General features: G+C 39.4%; 1 protein-coding gene across 9 annotated transcripts in view; it reads right to left on the bottom strand.

The window, feature by feature from the left end:
• upSET (SET domain-containing protein upSET) overlaps positions 1-22,211 on the bottom strand; it is a 145,333-nt gene that overhangs the window by 66,262 nt on the left and 56,860 nt on the right. For all 9 annotated transcript variants that reach the window (XM_071682981.1, XM_071682980.1, XM_071682977.1 and 6 more), the window contains 6 exons: positions 15,380-16,186; positions 14,981-15,133; positions 14,637-14,877; positions 11,771-12,034; positions 8,388-8,618; positions 242-468 (listed from right to left, as the gene is read on the bottom strand). In XM_071682981.1, the coding sequence (XP_071539082.1) occupies positions 242-468; positions 8,388-8,618; positions 11,771-12,034; positions 14,637-14,877; positions 14,981-15,133; positions 15,380-16,186 (1,923 nt within the window). The remainder of the gene's footprint in view (positions 1-241; positions 469-8,387; positions 8,619-11,770; positions 12,035-14,636; positions 14,878-14,980; positions 15,134-15,379; positions 16,187-22,211) is intronic.

Raw genomic sequence — 22,211 nt, forward strand, 5'->3', positions numbered from 1 at the left:
GAAATACCTACAAAACTTTGACATCTTTAGTGCAAAAGTAGTGGATGAAATATACTACTGAAGTGATCTTTATCATTGTTCTATGAACTTGGGAATTGTAAGGCTAAAAAATTCCTTAAAACAGGCTGCACAACAGAAATCTTAAAGGATGGAGAAAACTTGAAATGATACTGTAAGCATTAAGAGGTTAATGTCCTTAAATCATAAGTCATTAAATATAAGAAATCTTTGGAGTACTCACCTCAAGATCAGGCCATTTTTTTTATGAGGAGGTGTAGGCACTGGAGAAGTCTGTTCAGCCTTTGAGGGTAGGGGAGCATGGCATTCGTGTTCTTCTGGCAAACAACACACCAGTTCTAGGTTGGAATTAGCAGTTTCCAAGGATAAAGTAACTTCTTCACCCTCCTCAATGTCCCTCGTGGCCACCAGGTATAAATGAAGGGATCCTCTTTCTACCACATGACGTATCTGCATCACAGACGTTTAAATACTATGATGTAAAAAAAGGAGAGAGATAGAAAGTCTCTGACTTTGCAAATAATAAACCTTCCAACATTTACAAGAATCATTATAGATCAAACAGGGGTGTCATCTGCGAATGCTCCAAACATATACTGGTCAAGTATATGCAATAAGACTAAGCTCTATAGGTAAAGACGAGCCTTCAAATTAACAAAAGATAAATACATCTGTCTAAAAGAGGGAAGAGAAAGAAAACGAAAAGGTGGAATTGGTGACTGTAAAAGCAACAGTAATGGTGGCAACAGTAGCAATGGTCTTAGTATCAAAAGCAATGGGGACGGTTGCAGGAGTAGACAGCAAGCTTTAAACAATGAGCCAAAAAAGCACTCCAAAAGTTATTGAATTTGATAAAAATCCTTACACTGATCTCTGAGAGCAGTGCTTCACAGGACAAACAGCACTCCAAATATACACACCTCAGCCTTCTGGCAGGTAAGGGTTATAACAAAGACAAAGATGTCAACAGTGTTAGGGAAAATAAATCTGAAGAGCCATTTCACTGAACCTGACTTTCATGAATCATCAGACACTTATAAACAAATCAGCTTTCTCCATTTTAATCTATTGTGTTTCTTTTACATGTAGCAAAATATCAGAGAATTACTTCAGTTAAATACAGATAAAGACTGAATCCATGACATTAAATGCCAAGTTTTACAAATGAGAAGAGGGTGGGGGTGGGATAACTCATCAACAGTACTGGAAAATAGCGATCAAGTATGAAAAAAGAAATCAAATACGTGCTTGCCATTTCCTGCATTAGCGAGATAGCGTCAAGAACAAATGACTGAGCCTTAGAGGAAAAATCTCACTTGGCCCCCTTCTCTAATCCTATTATTTTTTGGAAAGTAAAATAGGAGGGGAGGATTTCCAGTCCCTCGCTCTCACCCCTTTTAGTCAACTTCTACGACACAAAGGGAATATGTGGGAAGTATTCTTCCTCCCCTTGCCCAGGCATAATACATATGTGGATAGGAGCTGTGGTATTGATGCACTAAACATAAAAGCTAGAGACTGAGTGTGAATAAATGTGGCCTTTTTTTGTCTGTTTTCCTGGTGCTACCTCGCTGATGTAAGGGCTAGCGATGCTTGTTTCCTTTGGGGCGGGGTAGCACCGGAAATGGATGAAGGCATGCATGAACATGTACATGTGTATAGGGGATAGGGGAGAAAGAATACTTACCACGCATTCCTTACATGTCATAGAAGGCGACTAAAGGGGATGGGAGCAAGGGGCTAGAAACCCTCCTCAAACTGTATTTTAACTTTTAAACACGGAAACAGAAGAAGGAGTCACGCAGGGAGTGCTCATCCTCCTTGAAGGTTCAGACTGGGATGTCTAAATGTGTGTGGATGTAACCAAGATGAGAAAAAAGGAGAGATAGGTAGTATGTTTGAGGAAAGGAACCTGGATGTTTTGGCTCTGAGTGAAACGAAGCTCAAGGGTAAAGGAGAAGGGTGGTTTGGGAATGTCTTGGGAGTAAAGTCAGGGGTTAGTGAGAGGACAAGAGAAAGGGAAGGAGTAGCACTACTCCTGAAACAGGAGTGGTGGGAGTATGTGATAGAGTGTAGGAAAGTACACTCTAGAATGATATGGGTAAAACTGAAAGTGGATGGAGAGAGATGGGTAATTATTGGTGCATATGCACCAGGGAATGAGAAGAAAGATCATGAGAGGCAAGTGTTTTCGGAGCAGCTGAGTGAGTGTGTTAGTAGTTTTGATGCACGAGACTGGGTTTTTGTGATGGGTGATTTGAATGCAAAGGTGAGTAATGTGGCAGTTAAGGGAATAATTGGTGTACATGAGGTGTTCAGTGTTGCAAATGGAAATGGTGAAGAGCTTGTAGATTTATGTGCTGAAAAAGGACTGGTGATTGGGAATACCTGATTTAAAAAGAGATATATATATATATATATATATATATATATATAAGTATATAGGGAAAGGGAGCTGTGGTTTCGGTGCATTATTACATGACAGCTAGACTGAGTGTGAACGAATGGGGCCTTTGGTGTCTTTTCCTAGCGCTACCTCGCACACATGAGGGGGAGGGGGTTGTTATTCCATGTGTGGCGAGGTGGCGATGGGAACAAATAAAGGCAGACAGTATGAATTATGTACATGTGTATATATGTATATGTCTGTGTGTGTATATATATGTGTACATTGAGATGTATAGGTATGTACATTTGTGTGTGTGGATGTGTATGTATATACATGTGTATGTGGGCGGGTTGGGCCATTCTTTTGTCTGTTTCCTTGCGCTACCTCGCTAACGTGGGAGACAGCGACAAAGCAAAATAAATAAATACATAAATATATAAGTATATGCATGTAAGTAGGAGAGATGGCCAGAGAGCGTTATTGGATTACGTCTTAATTGACAGGCGCACGAAAAAGAGACTTTTGGATGTTAATGTGCTGAGAGGTGCAACTGGAGGGATGTCTGATCATTATCATGTGCAGATGAAAGTTAAGATTTGTAGAGGTTTCAGAAAAGTAGAGAGAATGTTGGGGTGAAGAAAGTGGTGAGAGTAAGTGAGCTTGGGAAGGAGACTTGTGTGAGGAAGTACCAAGAGAGACTGAGTACAGAATGGAAAAAGGTGAGAACAGAGGACGTATGGGGAGAGGTGGAGGAATGGGATGTATTTAGGGAAGCACTGATGGCTTGCACGAAAGATGCTTGTGGCATGAGAAGCGTGGGAGGTGGGCAAATTAGAAAGGGTAGTGAGTGGTGGGATGAAGAAGTAAGATTATTATTGAAAGAGAAGAGAGAGGCATTTAGACAATTTTTGCAAGGAAATAATGTAAATGACTGGGAGATGTATAAAAGAAAGAGGCAGGAGGTCAAAAGAAAGGTGCAAGAGGTGAAAAAGAGGGCAAATGAGAGTTGGGGTGAGAGAGTATCATTAAATTTTAGGGAGAACGAAAAGATGTTCTGGAAGGAGGTAAATAAAGTGCATAAGACAAGGGAACAAATGGGAACATCAGTGAAGGGGGTTAATGGGGAGGTGATAACAAGTAGTGAAGATGTGAGAGGGAGATACAGTGAGTATTTTGAGGTTTTGTTGAACGTGTTTGATGATAGAGTGGCAGATATAGGATGCTTTGGTCGAGGTGGTGTGCAAAGTGAGTGGGTTAGGGAGAATGATTTGGTAAATGGACAAGAGGTAGAAAAAGCTTTGCGGAAGATGAAAGCCAGAAAGGCAGCGGGTTTGGATGGTATTGCAGTGGAATTTATTAAAAAAAGGAGGTGACTGTATTGTTGACTGGTTGGTAAGATTATTTAATGTATGTATGACTCATGGTGAGGTGCCTGAGGATTGGCGGAATGCTTGCATAGTGCAACTGAACAAAGCCAAGGGGATAAAAAAGTGCTCAAATTACAGAGGTATAAGTTTGTTGAGTATTCCTCGGAAATTATATGGGAGGGTATTGATTGAGAGGGTGAAGGCATGTACAGAGCATCAGATTGGGGAAAGCAGTGTGGTTTCAGAAGTGGTAGAGGATGTGTGGATCAGGTGTTTGCTTTGAAGAATGTATGTGAGAAATACTTAGAAAAGCAAATGGATTTGTATGTAGCATTTATGGATCCGGAGAAGCCATATGATAGAGTTGATAGAGATGCTCTGTGGATGGTATTAAGAATATGCAGTGTGGGAGGCAAGTTTTTAGAAGCAGTGAAAAGTTTTTATCAAGGATGTAAGGCATGTGTATGTGTAGGAAGAAAGGAAAGTGATTGGTTCTCAGTGAATGTTGGTTTGCGGCACGGGTGTGTGATGTCTCCATGGTTGTTTAATGTTTATGGATGGGGTTGTTAGGGAGGTGAATGCAAGAGTTTTGGAAAGTGGGGCAAGTATGCAGTCTGTTGTGGAAGAGAGAGCTTGGGAAGTGAGTCAGTTGTTCGCTGATGATACAGTGCAGGTGGATGATTCGGGTGAGAAACTGCTGAAGCTGGTGACTGAGTCTGGTAAAGTGTGTGAAAGAAGAAAGCTGAGAGAAAATGTGAATAAGAGCAAGGTTATTAGGTACAGTAGGGTTGAGGGACAAGTCAATTGGGAGGTAAGTTTGAATGGAGAAAAACTGGAGGAAGTGAAGTGTTTTAGATATCTGGGAGTAGATTTGGCAGTGGATGGAACCATGGAAGCAGAAGCGAATCATAGGGTGGGGGAGGGGGCGAAAGTTCTGGGAGCTTTGAAGAATGTGTGGAAGTTGGGAACGTTATCTTGGAAAGCAAAAATGGGTATGTTTGAAGGAATAGTGGTTCCAACAATGTTATATGGTTGTGAGGCATGGGCTAGGTAGAGTTGTGCAGAGGGGGGTAGATGTGCTGGAAATGAGATGTTTGAGGACAATATGTGGTGCGAGGTGGTTTGATCGAGTAAGTAATGAAAGGGTAAGAGAGATGTGTGGTAATAAAAAGCGTGGCTGAGAGAGCAGAAGAAGGTGTTTTGAAATGATTTGGTCACATGGAGAGAATGAGTGAGGAAAGACTGACCAAGAGGATATATTTGTCAGAGGTGGAGGGAACGAGGAGAAATGGGAGACCAAATTGGAGGTGGAAAGATGGAGTGAAAAAGATTTTGAGTGATCAGGGCCTGAAAATGCAGGAGGGTGAAAGGAGTGCAAGGAATAGAGTGAATTGGAATGATTTGGTATACCAGGGTCCACGTGCTGTCAATGGATTGAACCAGGGCATGTGAAGCGTCTGGGGTAAACCATGGAAAGTTCTGTGGGGCTTCGATGTGGAAGGGGAGCTATGGTTTTGGTGCATTATACATGACTGCTAGAGATTGAGTGTGAACGAATGTGGCCTCTGTTGTCTTTTCTCAGTGCTACCTCGCGCACATGCAGGGGTTGTTATTTCATGTGTGGCAGGGTGGCAATGGGAATAAGGGCAGACAGTATGAATTATGTACATGTGTATATATGTATATGTCTGTGTGTGTATATGTAGGTATACGTTGAGATGTATAGGTATGTATATTTGCTTGAGTGGACGTGTATGTATATACATGTGTGTGTGGGTGGGTTGGGCCATTCTTTCGTGTTTCCTTGCGCTACCTGCTAACGCGAGAGACAGCGACTAAGCACAATGATAATGAATGATATTTCATCCCTGGGGACAGGGGAGAAAGAATACTTCCCATGTATTCCCTGCAAGTCATAGCAGGCGACTAAAAGTGGAGGGTGGGGGGGGGGCTGGAAATCCTCTCCTTCAGTTTTTACTTTTCCATAAGTGGGAACAAAGAAGGGGAACAACTGAGGATTTTGTCTCTAAGGCTCAGTCCTCCGTTCTTAATGCTACCTTGCTAATGTGGGAAACGGTGAATATGTATGAAAAAACAAATATCTATTTATCATACTTGATTTCCGATTCCTGCATCACCGTGGTAGCACCAGAAAACAGATTAAGAAAGACTCATCCACTCATGTATAGATACCCACAAACATACATATACATTTTAACATATATACATAAATAGCCATATACCGACATACACATGTACATAAATATGAGAGAAAGAATACTGCCCATGTATTTCCTGCGTGTCACAGAAGGTAACTACAAGGGGTGGGAGCGGAGGATGAAAATTCTCCCCATCAGTTTTACTTTTCTAAAAGAAGGAACACAGAAGGGGCCAAATGAGAATTTTTCCCTCAAAGGCTCAGTCATCTGCTCCTTATGCTCCCCGATTTACGACCTATGCAACTTATGACCATCCGTACACATGACCAGAAAAAATATAAATTCAAAAATATACGTAAATACAAAAATTACACTTATTCGTATACTGGCCAGTGCTAACGGCTGCTTGCATATGATAGTGATTTTCAGACGATCCCAGCATTGTGTACACCACAGCATCTCTCAGTTACCATTCAGTAAGCACATGTTATTCAAGTGAATCTAACGAATTTTCATGCTGGATAAAACCATTTTTGTATTAAATCACAAAAAAAATGAGGAATAGGAAAACCAATTACCAGTTGACAGATCTGGCAAGAAGCTGAGGAAGATGCTCAACTTGGAATTGAAAATGATGGTAATCATCCAATATGAAGGAGGAAAACAAATTAGTATGATGGCACATGATCTATAGTTGTCCCAATTGATGGTCTCCACAATTTCAAAGAACAAAGAAAAAATACATGAAGCAGTGAAAGGTTCTGCAAGTATGAAGTCTACAATAATTACAAAGCAACGACAATGGCTCATCCACAAAATGGAAATGTTGTTGATGCTGTGGATGGAATATCAAATTCAAAAACATGTACTACTAAGCTTATCAACAATTCGGCAAAGGCTAAAAGTCTATTTGAGACTTTGAAGCAGTGAGTGGGAGAGGATTACTTCGAGAACTTCACAGCAAAACTTGGTTGGTTCAATAGATTTAAAAGAAGATATAGCAGGCACAATGTTCGAGTCATGGGTGAATCATCAAGTGCTGACAAAGGAGCTGCCGAAAAGTACGTTGAAAGTTTAAATAAATCAATTAATGAACTAAAGAATCTTATGTAAAAGGTAAGAAGAAACTACAGAATCATATAATAATGCTGGTTAATAAAACACAAGATAATAATGATAGAAGTTGAGTAGGATAAAAGAATGCTGTACAGGCATATGAATTCTACATGCTATGCTGACATACGTCCGACTTATGTCCATTTCGAGATATAACCAGTTGGTCAGAATGGAACTCAGACGTATGTCGAGAGCACCTGTATACACACATAAACTGCCTTAAAGTCTGAGGATGGTGAAATAACACCCATCAGTCTGGTCTCCTAACCAGAGAACAAACTTCATAATTCATTGAGGATGATACCTTGACTGAATGATGTGATATATGAACACACTGAGGATAACCTGTGCCTACCTAAAGTAAAAGGATGAAGGGCAAGAAAGATAGGATAATCACATACAAATCTAAGGACAATATTGCTGAAGGCAGGTCCTTGTAATAAACGAAGGGACACAAAACAAGTCTGGATGGTTGCTTGTGGCAAAAAGGATGAAGTCTGTGAAACAAAACAAAAATATTTATATAAATGACAAAGGGTGATGATACAGGATACATATGTATGAGTAAGGCATGATTAAAAATCAGGAGGGTGGTGAATTGGAAGGATAGAGGAAGAAATTACAATGAAGTGAGGAGAGCATTACACCTAAAAAGGAAAAACCTGAGAGTGGAGATAAGGTAAATAGTGAGACAGTGAATAAAGGAGGTTATAATGGAGATGAATGAACATAAAAAAGCATATGGCAATATGAAAGCAAGATCCAGCGCCTAATGACTAAGGAGGCAATCAATGTTCCATTGTATAGAGGCAAAGGGAATAAAAATTATTGCAAGAATTACAAATGAATGTTTTCTTGCAAGATATATGGTAAGACTGTGAATGATCATGTTTAAAAGGATTATGAAATCCCTTGTCAATGAAGAGTAAGGTGGATTAATTTTTTCTTTCAGTAAATCAGATTTTGCAGCCAGGTAGGTATGAGAGAATTCAAACAAGAAATTGTACGCAGCATATGCTGATTTAGAAGAGACACATGTTAGTTTGTACAAAAGGACTTTAAAAAGTTCACAATTTTCATGATGCCAGTGAAAGTCCTCTGAAACTTGAGAACTTTTATGATGAAAAATGTATTTGTACAAGTCAGTGGTGGTATGAATGAGTGGCCTGAAATTAACATGAACAACAAGGTTATGAAACATTTCCATTGTTGCTTAATGTGAAACTGGATTATTTCACAAAATGTACGTCGTGATAAACAAATAAAGTCCTAACAAAGTCATTACCTCTCTGTAGATAGATTATAATTATTTGTCCTTAAAACAGAGTGATAACTGACCTCAGCATTAGGTCTACAAGATCTTCGCGTGAACCTTGCATCATTTCCATAGGTTCTTGCATCAACACATACAGTGAGGCCCTCCTTCGGCATGTGGTATTGGAGGACATAAGGGAGATATGGCTGGCCTGTTGCTGGTTGTTGAGCATTCCACTGTGAAGCTAACAGGTACTTGCCTTGAAATTCTGTGATGGCTGTGTTTACAGATAATCTGGTAGCTGCTACAAGAATCTGTACAAATACATTATGGAAAACAGCCATTAAAATTTTAATAAATAAATGAGCATGGATACAAAATCTTGGAAAACAATGAAATATTCAAGTTCTATAATTTCTGGAGATAAGCCTTCTACAGTACTTTTCACATAATACTGAATAAAATGGCCTCTAGCTAAGTTTCAAAACTAAGATGTAGGAGATATACACTTGCATAAGACACTATCTTGATTATATATTTGGCATCTGCCCAACACACAATCTGAGAACTATATCTGTAATACCTGTTCTTACTGATTCCTACAATTCAAAAGTCTACCTGATCTCCCTTCTTAATGTGAACTTAATGTAATAAATCTGTATTCTTACTCTTACCATCTTCCAGTAACAATGCCTTGCTACCCCTTGGAAGATCTTTATGACACCTCAACTTACAACTATGAAAATCACCCTTTCTAATCTATAAATGTCATCCAAGGGGATGGAAAAGGTAGACCACATATCTCCTGAGTGTGATATAAGGTGACTGAAGAGAAGGGGTGGATAGCTGGAAACCCTACCATTTGTAGTTTTGTCTTCCCAAATACAGAAACATAAGAGCCAAGTGTGGGTATGTTACTGAAGGTCTAGGCTGGAGAGTCTGAATGTGCATGGATATAATCCGGACAAGAAGGGAGAGGGATATACATGATGTTTGAGGAGAAAAACCAGGATGGTATATTTGACTCTTAGTGAAAGTTAACAAAATGGGAAGAGTAGCTTGAGCATAATCAGAGGGCAGAAGCCTAGGTTACTGAAGTTAAGGTGATGAAGTGGGAAGACTGGCTTGATCATATACAGAGGGCACAGTCCTACATTACTGAAAAGACAAGGCCTCTAAAAGGAAGGAGCTATGGAATTGTATTGAAGAATGTGGGGATCTGAGTTTGATGTGGGCCAGAATAAAAGTAGACTTGGATAATTCTTAGTGGACAAAGAGAGCTGGATAATTCTGAGTGTTTATGTACCTAATAATGAAAGGAGTGCAAGAAAAAGAACTTTTTTGGGAACAGCTAAGGACGTGTTATTGCAGTTTTGATGCAAGGGATTGCATTGTAGCGCTAGAGGATCTAAATGTAAGACACGGTGAAGAGGTACAATGGGGTATGATTGGGGATATGAAGTCCCTAGTATAAATGAAAAAGGTGATTACCTTCTAGAGTTGTGTACAGAAAGAGGAGTGGTGACGGAATTTTTTTCATCATGTTAATCATTTCTCGCATAGTGAAGCAGTGCCAGGATCACATGAAAATGGCCTTATGTGCTAGTCTCCTTTCTCAACCTGTCATGTGGTATGCACTGAAAGTACAGCTCCCTATCCACAGTTACATCATATAGACCTTTCCATGGTTGCCCCTGGCCGATTCAAGTGCCCTGGCTACGCCTTTAACAGCACTTAACCCTATGGACACATCACTCCATCCCATGCATGCTTCACACCCTCCATTATGTTCTGGCCCTAATCACTTACAGCATCTTTCACTCCATCCTTCCATCTTGTCCTTGGTCTCCCCTCCTCATTCTTCTCTATACTTCAAACATAATACTTTCCCTCTCAATTTCTTATCACTCATTCTCACTATAAGACTAAACCATTTAAGCAAATTCTCTTCAGCCTTCTAAATCATACTCCTCCTACTACCACCTCCCTTACTTAGTCATTCCTTACCCAATTAAACCTTACAACGTTCTCATGCCTTTTATTTCCAACACAACTAAACTCTTTAACACTTCTTTAACTATGGCCAATACCTCGCATCAATGAAGCACCATCAGGACAACCATATCATCAAACACAGACATCTTTGCCCTTACAGACTGTGACCTCCTTTTCCACACACTCCCAATGCACCCAAGAACTTAACCCCCTCGCTCATCATTTGATCTACTTCAGCTCCAAGGTTCCATCATATGCTGCCATGTACACTCCCAAGGTATCTTAATCACTCCACTTCCTCTAGGTTCTCTCAACTCAAACTAACACTCCAACCAACATTTCTCTTTCCCATTCTAAACTTTATACCATTACAGTTATTTATCTTTTTCATAATCAAATGCCATTTCCAATGTTAGCAAGGTAGCACCAGGAAGAGACAAAGAAAGGCCTCACTCACTCATAACCATTCATATCATCTCTAAACTTTCTCTTTTCACACTCTACCAAACTTAGATACCACCTTCTGCAGTTTCTCATTTGACTCTGCCACTAGAAAACAGCAAATGACTCACCTCCCATGAACCCCATTCCTAACAGACTGCAGAACTGCCTCTTTCTATAAACTTAAATGATTTAACAGCCATGGTGACAGTACACACCCCTGCTACAGACCCATCTTCACCAGATCCACTCTCCCCCCTCTCTTCCTATTTGCATATATGCCTTACTCTTGATAAAATCTCAATTTTTCTTGTAGCTTTCCTCCCATATCATAAAATTTGAACAACTCTTCTTAATGCTATCATACACTTTATCTGTCTACATTTACATTTTTGTTGCCCCTTCCCTTAAGGGGGTGACCGCAGCAAAAGTCTCCATAACTGTTGAACTCTAGTGCCACTTCATAGCCTTCAATATCTCACCCTTAATAGGCCATTGGCAGAAGGCAACTCTAGCACAGTGTTTTCAGAGGCACCTGTCTAACGTTCCTACCATCTCCTTCTACGAAATCTTTCTGCCTAATTTTCCTTGCCAATGTTCCAAACTACTACTCCCACCTAACATTCCAACTTCCTACTTCTATATACTGCTCCTACCATTTTGCCAAAAGGCAAGGCTAGTGCAAAGTGCTCACCACAGAAAAATCTAGTTGCGAATAATGAATAGTGTGAGTTAAGTGTTGTCAAGTGCTATGAGTGACAAGGTAAAATTGTGTTTGTGGAGAGAATGCCTGTAGTCCATGCATAGGTGAGGCAGAAAGAAAAGAGAGCTACCTGGGTTAAAGAGTGCAACTTGACAATCACTGAAGAGCTGGCTCACTACACAGCTGTCACTAACCCTCCCAATATCCTGGCATGTAGTACCAGCAATATACCTCCCCAGTTGGTGGCTGCCAACCAACTACTACCAACCAAGTATATATTATGTATAGATTAAAACATAATGTAAGAACAAAAATCAATACACTAACCTTACTGTCAAACACATCAAACAGTGGATGGGAATTCTCAACAACCTTGCACCGGTGACCTAGGACTGCCCCCTGAGTGGAGGCTCTTAAGTCTGGTGAGACTCCATTAATGCGAGCAGCATGAACCCTTGCACGGAGTTCTGGTGAGTAGTGGTTTGTAACTGCCACCTCGTAGCCCTCTACCCATGCCCGTAGTCTCTCAACAGGGCCACCACTGGAATCATCGCTTACACCTTCTCCCCCACTCATGCTGCTACTTTTCCGCTGTAAATCAAGTATGAAAAATTATTTCCAATCACAAATGTATGTGGGTGAGGAGGGTAAATGGCAAGTGGGCATTACTGGATTATGTACTAATTGACAAGAGTGCAAAAGAGAAACTCTTGGAAGTGAATGAGCTGAGGGGGGTAGCTGGTGGGATGTATGATAATTACTTGGTGGAGGCAAGGGTGAAGATTTGTAGAGGCTTCAGAAAAAGAGGAAATATGGGTGAGATGGGGAAATGGGAGGAGCAATAGACAGAAATAGTAGCTAGAAAAAATTAGGCAGGAACATTAGGTAGAGGAAGTTGGTAGGAACATTAGTAACAGCACTGGGTAGTAATAGTCTGTAGGAACATTAAATAAAAGCCTGTGCAAACAATGTGCTAGAGTTGCCCTCTGCCAGTGAAGAGTGAAGGATAAGAAGCAGCACTGGACTTCACTACTTATGGAGAATCTATTATCATGGCCACCCCCTTGAGGAATTTCCAGGTAGGTACAGGCAAGTGAGAAAAATAGATAGATAGATAGATAGATAGATAGACAGATAGGGACATTTGGTAGGAGCCTCTGCAAACACTATGTTACAAGTTGTCTTCTGCCAGCAGCCTATTAAGGGTGAGGCACTAAAGGCTAAGACACGGCACTGGAGTTCACTTGTTATGGAGACTCTCTTGACATGGCCATCTCCTTGAGGGAGTTCTAGATGGGAACAGGCATCAGAGATATAGACATACTGATATGGGTAAGAAGAAGGTGATGAGAGTAACTGAACTTGGAAATGGGGCCTGTGTGAAGGGATACCAGAAGAAATTGAGAGAAACATGGAAAAAAGTAAAAGGAAACATAGCTAGGGGAGTGGGTGGGGAATGGAAGGTATTTTGGGAAGCAGGGCCAATGTGCTATACTGTATAGCATGTGGACACAAGAGAAAGGGCAGTCAGCAGGTGGATAACAAAGCTGAGTTGCTAGAGAAAGAGAAAAGAAAGGACTGGAATTAGCTACTAGGAAAGTGTGAGTGATACTGATATGCACAAGAGAAAGCAACAGGGGGTTACAAAGAAGCTGCAAGCACTGAAAAAGAGAGCAAAAGAGAGTTGAGCAGGGTGAGTATTGGCAAACTTTGGGGTGCAAATATTCTGGAACAAGGTTAACAGCAAGACAAAAAAGAAAAAAATGGCATCAGTGAAGGTAGCAAATGGCTAAATGCTAACAGGCAGTGATGAAAAGAGATGGAATGGCTAGTCTATGGGATTGTTGAATGTGTTCGATGATAGAGTGGCAGATGTTGGGCGTTTGAGGCAAGGAGGTAGGATGTCAGTCATGGCAAGTGGTTTGGTGAAAAAAGAAGAGGTGGTAAAAGCCTTGCATGAGATAAACTGCAGCAGTGTGGCTAGAAGGGATGGTAATGTAGCTGAAATTCTGAGCAGATGTGGGGATGCTTGGGAAAAGAGTCAATTTCTATTTATTGATGAAGGTACTGGTGGCAGATTTGAGTGAGGAATTGCAAAAATTGATTTCTGAGTATGGGAAGGTGTGAAAGAAGAAGCTCGAGATGAATGTGAATACAAGCAAGGTTGTTAGATTCAGCACTATTTAGAGACAGGTTAGTTGTAGATGAACTTCAAGTGAAATTTAGTTCAACAGTTACAGACACTCTTTTGCCGTGGCCATCTCCTTGAGGGAGTTCCCTAAGGGAACAGGCATCAAAGATATAGATAAAGTGATAGTTAGTTAAGTGTAAAAGTTTGAAGACAGAAAAAACTGGAGGAAGTAAAGTGTCATACATATTAGGTAGTGGACATGGCAGCAAATGGAACCATAGTAGCTGAAGTGAATCATAGGGTGGGTGAGATGGCAAAGGACCTAGGAGCAATATGGAATGTGTAGAAAGAGATATCATTACTTGGGAGGGAGAAGATGGTCATGTTTGATGGTATAGTTGTCCTGATAGTACTGTATGGATGCAAGGTAAGGGTTCTAGATGAGTATGCACTGAAGAGGATGCATATGTTTAAATTGAAATATTTAAGAACAACATGTAGTATGAGGAGGGTTAATCAAGTAAGAAATGAGAAGGTAAAAGAGGGATGCGGGAAAAAATTGATTGAGACAGCTAAAGAAGAGGGGTTGAAATGGTTTGGACATATGAAGAAAATGAGCTAGGAGAGGCTGACAGAGAAGATATATGAGTCAGAAGTTGAGGGGATAGGAAGCAGGAGAATGAACTGGGGTTAAAGACAGAGTGAAAAAGGTCTTGAGTGCTTGGGGCCTGAACATGCAGAAGCATGAAGGGGATATACTAAATTGGAGTGATGTGGTAAACACAGTGATGTGCTGTCAAAGGACTGAACCAGGGCAGGGTATGGAGTCAAGAATGAGTGGGAGGATCATGTGCTAAGGTCACTATGTACAAATTTGAATTAAATGGCAGTAGAGTGCAAAGACTGAAGTAACTTAGCAGCAGCATATCAAGGTTTTAATGGCACATTTTTTGATACTTCAATTACTGCTAAAATATTCCATGTGTGGGAGACAACTTATTGAAATACACCATCCTTGAAGAGTTAAAAATATATGACAAATCATTTCAACATTTTACTTACTCTTCTTTTCACAAGCATTCTTCTTTCCTTATCTTCTGTGCCTGGGATTATGTTATTGTTGCATGGTGTGACAATACTAGACTTTTTTAACAGAGAAACTGAGCCTTTTCGTCCATTCTTCATATCTTTCATCTGTTTTACTTTCTTTTTCTTTACAACCTTTCTCTCCTGTACTTTTCCTAAACTTCCTCTTCCTTTACTAGACATTGGAATATTATCATCAGAGTCTGAAGAAGACAATCTGGAATAAAGAGATTCTCTTTAGAATTAAAAGACTGACAAAATCAAATCACATACTACAACAGTTTTACCACTGGGAATGCAAGTAACATGCTCATACTCACCGAGCTAGATGAGCTTTAATCTCCTGTCGTCTATGAATCTGCAACGCTCGAGCTTTGAAACGGTCAATGGGTCTAGGATCACATGCTTCACACAGGTACTCATCTGGGATGTTTTCTCGGTCTATTTCCATACAGTCTACATGTTGCCAAACACTAAAAATTAATGCAAATAAAAGTTTAGTAACATTAGTTAAGAACATAATCATGTAATGATATACAGGAGAATATCATATATAGCATATGGAATAAACTGTACTCTCTACACACCATTAATCCAAAAGCTAACACAAAACATCGAAAGAGTGCACCATGTGAAGAGCTAGTCATTTCATAAAATATATCTCAAAATTACTTCCCAATAGAATTCTATTATAAAAATGCTAAAAAATCCATACTTACAAACATCTATCACACTGTATCATGTATCCATCATCATGGGAAAAATCACAAACACAACGAGTAATAGAGTCGTCAACAGGTTGTTCATCACCCTCTCCCTCTGGTGCAGTCTCTGTTTCTTCCCCAGATGGCCCAACAGATGAACTTCTATCACTCAGTCTCGAATCATCATCTGTTTCTGCCCCAGTGATAGAAGATGGGGGACCCGTGATGGCAGTGGGGGACTGATTTAACTCAAGTGGGGGTGGGGGGATGTGTGGCGAGGGAAAGATGCTTGCCTTTGGATGTGGCATAAACTGTTGGCGGTGAGGTGGCATCGTGTTAAGGGGATGAGAGGTTAACAAGCCAGACACAGAGACAGAAGGACCAGATGAAGTAACAATCCCTAGTCTTGGGGAAGAGCTGACATGTGAAATGGTCTGCTGGGGATGATGGGACTGCTGTTTCTGTTGAAGATGGAGCAAATGGTTTGTGTTTTGTTGAGTGCTGATATGAGACTGTGGATTATGAGGATAGCTGGGTTGGTATGGTTGTGTGTTATGCTGATGGTTGGTTTGATGTAAGTGGTGTGAAGGCTGGTGGTACAGGGATGATCCTGATGATGATGGCACAGGTGGTGGAGATTGAGGTGGGGTTGGGGGAGGGGGAGCACCATAGTTATGGTCCTGGAGGACAAAAGGTAAATTATAAGTAGAACTGTGCTTGGAGGAAGAGGAAGAAGAGTAGGGGGAGGAAGAAGGTGCTGTGTTCATGGAACCACTTGGTGGGCCATCCAATACACGGCCCATAGTGTCCGAAACATTTGACCTGTAAAATAAGATCTGTCTTTTACTTCTAATCCTAACTGATACATACATGAACATCTTACCATAAAATTCAGTGCAAATCAATTAGGCATTATCGAAATTTAAATTTCTATATATACAAGCAATAATTTTTCCCCCCATACATATTCGCCATTTCCCGCATTAGCAAGGTAGCGTTAAGAACAGAGGACTGAGCCTTAGAGGGAATATCCTCACATGGCCCCCTTCTCTGTTCCTTCTTTTGGAAAATTCTAATAAAACTAATGGACAGTCCCTCATCATCAATAAATTCTAAGCACCAATAACACGAAGAAACGAACAGAAACTAGAAATAAGGCTTATAAACTTTAAACCACATGAATTTTATCATCGAGACAACATAAGGCATTATTGTCTGTTTCGAAATAATTTTAACTTATCAAGCAAATTCCCTGCAACTCCATTATTTGATGAATTTTTATCTAATAATGTCTAACCTCAATCATCTTTACTTTCCAATTATCTGCATTTTTTTATGACTTACTCTCATGTATTCAGGACAAGTCCAGTGACTCAGATCTTCTTCTAACTTTTAGTTTGCCTCTGCAAAGCTGAGGACAAACACTTTCATAAATTGTCATCCACATCTATGTCCACACGTGTGTGCATATCTTCAAATTAGTTAATTTTAAGTCAAGTTCAGTTCTCTGCAATTCGATGTACATCATGTAACTTCATATCCAAGAGTACATTGATGAAGACTTCAGCACCCTGATCTCCATTTCATACATCAGAAGCAAATACCATAATTCTGAATTACCTACAATAAGTTAACTGGATGCTTTACCATATGCATGGGATGGCTTATATTATACATTAACCCTTAAACAGCCGATCTAGGTTGCATGAGCCCAATAAGAAAAAACCTTACAACAGTTTCCCGTTATGAGTTTGAAGCATCCCATTCTTCCTTTACTGACAGAAGGTACATCCTGTAATGGTGCCACACGTCAACCCCAACACTACCTAGCACAGAGAAATATCAACAAGACTCAGTTACCTAAGGATAACTATGATGGAAAGACATCAAACACTTCCTCCAATAGGCCTCTGTCTTACTACACAGTGTAAACAAGGAAGTTTATATGGGGTTTAGAAAAATAAAACAAGAAACAGTTTATTCATGCGTGCAAGTGTTCAAAGAAGAGTGGTTCTGAATATAGTATTACAGGGAGCATCCATCTCCAAGCACAAGGAGTTTTGTTAGAGAGAGAATCATGTGGGTTTCTGAGAACACTAAATAAAGGGGAAGCAGCATGGAAAGACTTAAAAGCCTAAGCAACATACCAAGAATAACATCTATGAGGCTCTGTGTTCATGTGATTTGTAATACTTCTTTTTCAGAATTCAAAATATTGCTAAAAACCTTTCATTTGTAAGTAATGACTGTTTAGAAATTTGCAATCCCAAATAAATTAACCCATCCATTTCTCAAAGTAAACAATCCACGAAAGTTAACATGAGCAATCACTGCTTGCGAATTTCACCTATGAGGCTTGAAATATGAGTTAGGCTGAACCGCTTTTGGTGGGATGCTAAATGCTCATCAATATGCATCAACATACAAAGTTAAATGACTGTACATTAAATACTGACTTAAAATCTAGCTCATACAAGATTTAACCAATGAAGGCATGCACACATACATGGATCAAGTTACCATGGACAGAAATATTTCTTCCACTACTTCATAGAGGCAAACTATAATTATGAAAAAGGTGATAGTGTAAAACACAGACCAAGAAATTATCTGAGACAAAGCATGGTCTTAAGGAAAGGAGGTCATGTGTAATAAACCTCTTAGTTCTCTAAGCGAGAGTGAGCTCTATCTTACACTAAAGGGAAGGCAGAGTTGATTCTCTGTATCTAGAGTGCTAAAGAGCAACTGACAATGTACTGCATAGGAGGCTTAAGAAGCTGGATCATCAGACAGGAATACAGAGGAAATTCAACAGATAAAAGATTATCTTAGTATATAGGAAAAAGGATGCTTGTCAAAGGAGCCTTCTTAATATGGAGCTGAAGTCACCAGCAGAATGCTGCTGAATTCTATTCTGGGACCATTTCTCTTCTTGATCTATGTCTGAAGTAATGGACTCCTACCTAGATAAGTTTGCAGATGATGCAAAGGTCATTAGGGAAGTGAAAAGCATGGATGATTGAATCACCTTATAAGGTGACCTTGACAAACTTCAAAGTTGGTCTGATGCACTGCTGATGAAGTTATACCCATATAAATGTAAAGTAAGGAGGAAAGGTCACATCAGAAGAAGGCCTTGATATGATTATCTAGCAAGAAATAACCTATGGGAATCTGTGTGAGACAAGACTTGGAGGTCAGCATCATCCCTAACCTGTTCCCATTGTTCCACCTTAAGAGAATAGTTATGGAGACAAACCATCTACAAGCACATATAAGAATTGCATTCACATTCATATGTATGGAAATATATGAGAATGTTATTCATATCATATACTGGGCCAAAACTAGAATATGATTCTAAATTTGGTCAAAACATCAAAAACACTGCTAAGCCAATAGAGACCCTGAGAGGAGCAACAAAGAAGGTAAAACTATGAAAGCCGAGTTACTGAGAAGGGGTTAGAGGCCTTATATTTGCTAACCTTGGAACAAAGGGGAGTAAGGGGTGACCTAAGAGCCCTTAAGCTTTTAAACACAATGATGATGTAGACTGTGCACAGTTGTCAAGAGATGCAGGTATAGAAAAATCAGTCATAACATGAAATTAACTCCTTCTCTTACTGTACGAAGTATACTTGGGCTATACTTTTGTGTGTATATGTATTATCCCGAGTTAATTTTGGTTACATATTCTACAATTTATTATCCCAACATAGCTTGTGAGGTTCCAGAAACATTTTCTATCATTCCCAAGACATAACAGCATAGTAAGCATCATATCTCTTAACAGATGGAAGTCCAAGCAAACAACAGTATGGTGAGGCATATTCGAGGTGATGTATGTCTCTGCCTTATTTTTGCTCAATTTCATACCATTCCCCACCAATATGCTTAGTGGAGATGAATATGAGCAATGATTCTGCAAACACAAATGAAGATAAAGACAATACTTCAAAACTCTACAAGCTCTTAATTAGATAGTCAAGGTGATGCAATGAGATACACAAAGGTAAGTTATCATTACCTCTTACTGTACCTGCCCAACCATTTGCTTTTGCTGGTAATAACACTGTTACTTATACAAATGACAAGCATATGAATATGCAGCAACATTTTTAAAGTCTCTCTGATACAGAAAAGAATATGCTGACAAGGTAGTTGAAGGATCAAGCAAGTATGTAATTGATAGGATGACAGCAGTGCCACTGGAATTATGGCAGTAATGATTGGAACACTATCAAAAGTAATGAAATAAGAGGATTTATGCATTTCTTTCATAAGCTGTCATTTCTCCTCTGTTATCATTAATTTAATGTTTTCTGAAATGTAAAGTTCAGTTTAATTTACTTTTCTTTTATTATTTTTGTATTCTTTGGGACAACTTGGACTCACACCAGTGTATTTCATTAGGGAACATTTTCCAAAATATCACTAAAAACAAAATATTTCATACGTTGCTTTTCTGTTACTATAAATATCAAAACTAAATAAAAAAATTGATGATTTTGGGAAAATTTTTTTAAGTAATGGAAGGGACTTACCACAATCTTAACTTCATGAGAATGACATGATAAAGTACTTTTATACTGTAAGAGTGGTGGATGGATGGAATAAATCACTCTAGACATGCATAATGCAGACTGTATACAGAAATAAGTTGTATAATAGTACAGAATATTCAAGAGATGTGAAACTCCCTCTCTGTATGAAGAAAAAGGAGGCACACTGTTATATTTTGCACATTTCTAATTTCGTTTTCCTGTTTCTCACTTAGCTAAATGACCCCCCCCCACTTATTCTTAGAATACTTAAAAAGCACCCAATCTATGTGGCCATCTAGATGGATGTATATTTTTAACCTATATTCACATACATTTTTCTGATTTCTGAATAAGTTGATGTCTACTATAGTACTTCACACAGTAAGTAAGAATCTACTGAAGAGCATTGCACATAAAAACCATATGAAAAATACAAGTTACAATAATTTTATCAACTATAAGTTTAAAGGGGTCAGGGCTGAGGGAATGATTCCATCCCCTTGGTCAAAGAATTGAAAATGGCCAAAATATACCTGAATAACACATTGTAAGCCATCTAAATTGTGTAATCTGTGTTCATATGGGCAAGCAGAACAATGAAATAAAGGAAAAGATTTGTAGTCAATCAAAGAACAAAAAAAGTATCTTCCCTTAAGCTCTTACCACATGAGTCAACTTAACACTGAATTCACCTTAAATATTGAAATAAGAATACAATACATATTTCTCTTACGAAATAAACATGTGATACATTCCCACACTTACTGAGAAATAAAATACTCTGGTGGGAAAGTACTGGAAAGATACCTTATCAAAATGCTTGTGGTGGAAGTACACTCCCATCATACATTTTTCATTTTTCCCTTAATAAGTTGAGGACTATATTACTTGTTTGACCTATTTCTCTTACATGATGTTACTGTATTTCATATGACAAAAATAGTGATAACTTTAGTATACTGGTATTCAAGATGCATTCGGTGTCTGGGAGTCAGGGCTGGTGAGAGCGATAAAGGTGAAATAATTATATTTTTCTTCAGTGAGGATCATGTTAACTCACTCATGTGTAATGCACCGAAACCACAGCTCCCTATCTACATCCAGGCCACACATACCTTTCCATGGTTTACCCAAGACGTTTCAAATGCCTTGATTCAGTCCAATGACATCACGCTGACCCTGGTATAACACATCATTCCAATTCACTCTATTCCTTGCATGCCTCTCACCCTCCTGTATGTTCAGGCCCCAATCACTCAAAAATCTTTTTCACTCCATCCTTAACCTCCAATTCAGTCTCCCACTACTTGTTCCCTCCACCTACGACACAAATACCCTCTTAGTCAATCTTTCCTCACTCATTCTCTCGATATGTCCAAACCACTTTAATACACCCTCTTCTGCTCTCTCAACCACACTCTTTTTAATACATCTCTCTTACCCTTGCATTACTTACTTGATCAAACCACCTCATACCACACACTGTCCTCAAACATTCCATTTCCAACACATCCATCCTCCTCCGTACAACCATATAATATTGTTGGAACTACTATTCCTTCAAACATACCCATTTTTGCTTTCTGAGACATATAGGTGCATATTTAAAGTTACAAAGGGTACAGGTTGGATTCTTCTATGTTTGAGGTCAAAAGGGTGACTGAAGATTTCTGTGGAGAAGCAGAAATTCTTTTCCAGGTGAGCATTAATCCAACTGTCATGTAGACTTGCACTTTTGTTTTCCTTCAATAGTGTTTGGGTGCTGTGATGTGATAGTAAGGTCATATGCATATAAGAGAACCTTCATTATGTGGGTTGCAGGAAGTAGTGGAAGGTCACGTTGAAAAAGGATGAAAATGGTTGGAGGAGGATATTAGAGGTGAAGCCTTTGTAAGTACTTCTGGCAAGAAGTTGGCGAACGAATTTTTGTCACTGTTGTGGAGGGAGTCACTTCTCTTCTGTGTGAGGATATATGTGTATTGGGGGTACAATCTGAACTATTTTGCCAATGTCTATTGCTACTAATACTCTGATGGAAAGGAGCTGTGGTTGGTTGAAGCCTTATACAACATGTATTGTGAGGTCTGTGTGTAGTGTGGCAGTAGAATGATTAGACTTCAAGCCAAGCTGAGTGGGTTCTCGAGAGTGGGATACTTTCCCTAATTCTGTCGTGGATTACTTTTTCAAAGTTTGGATACTGATGACAAGAATGATATGGGGTATACTGTGTATACTGAAACTTACTTGCTTCATTCATTGCCAAAAACCTTAGGGATATAATTAATCTAAAGCCAAAACATGTC

The sequence above is a fragment of the Panulirus ornatus genome, chromosome 35 (genome assembly GCF_036320965.1).
Source record: "Panulirus ornatus isolate Po-2019 chromosome 35, ASM3632096v1, whole genome shotgun sequence".
NCBI lineage: Eukaryota > Metazoa > Arthropoda > Malacostraca > Decapoda > Palinuridae > Panulirus > Panulirus ornatus.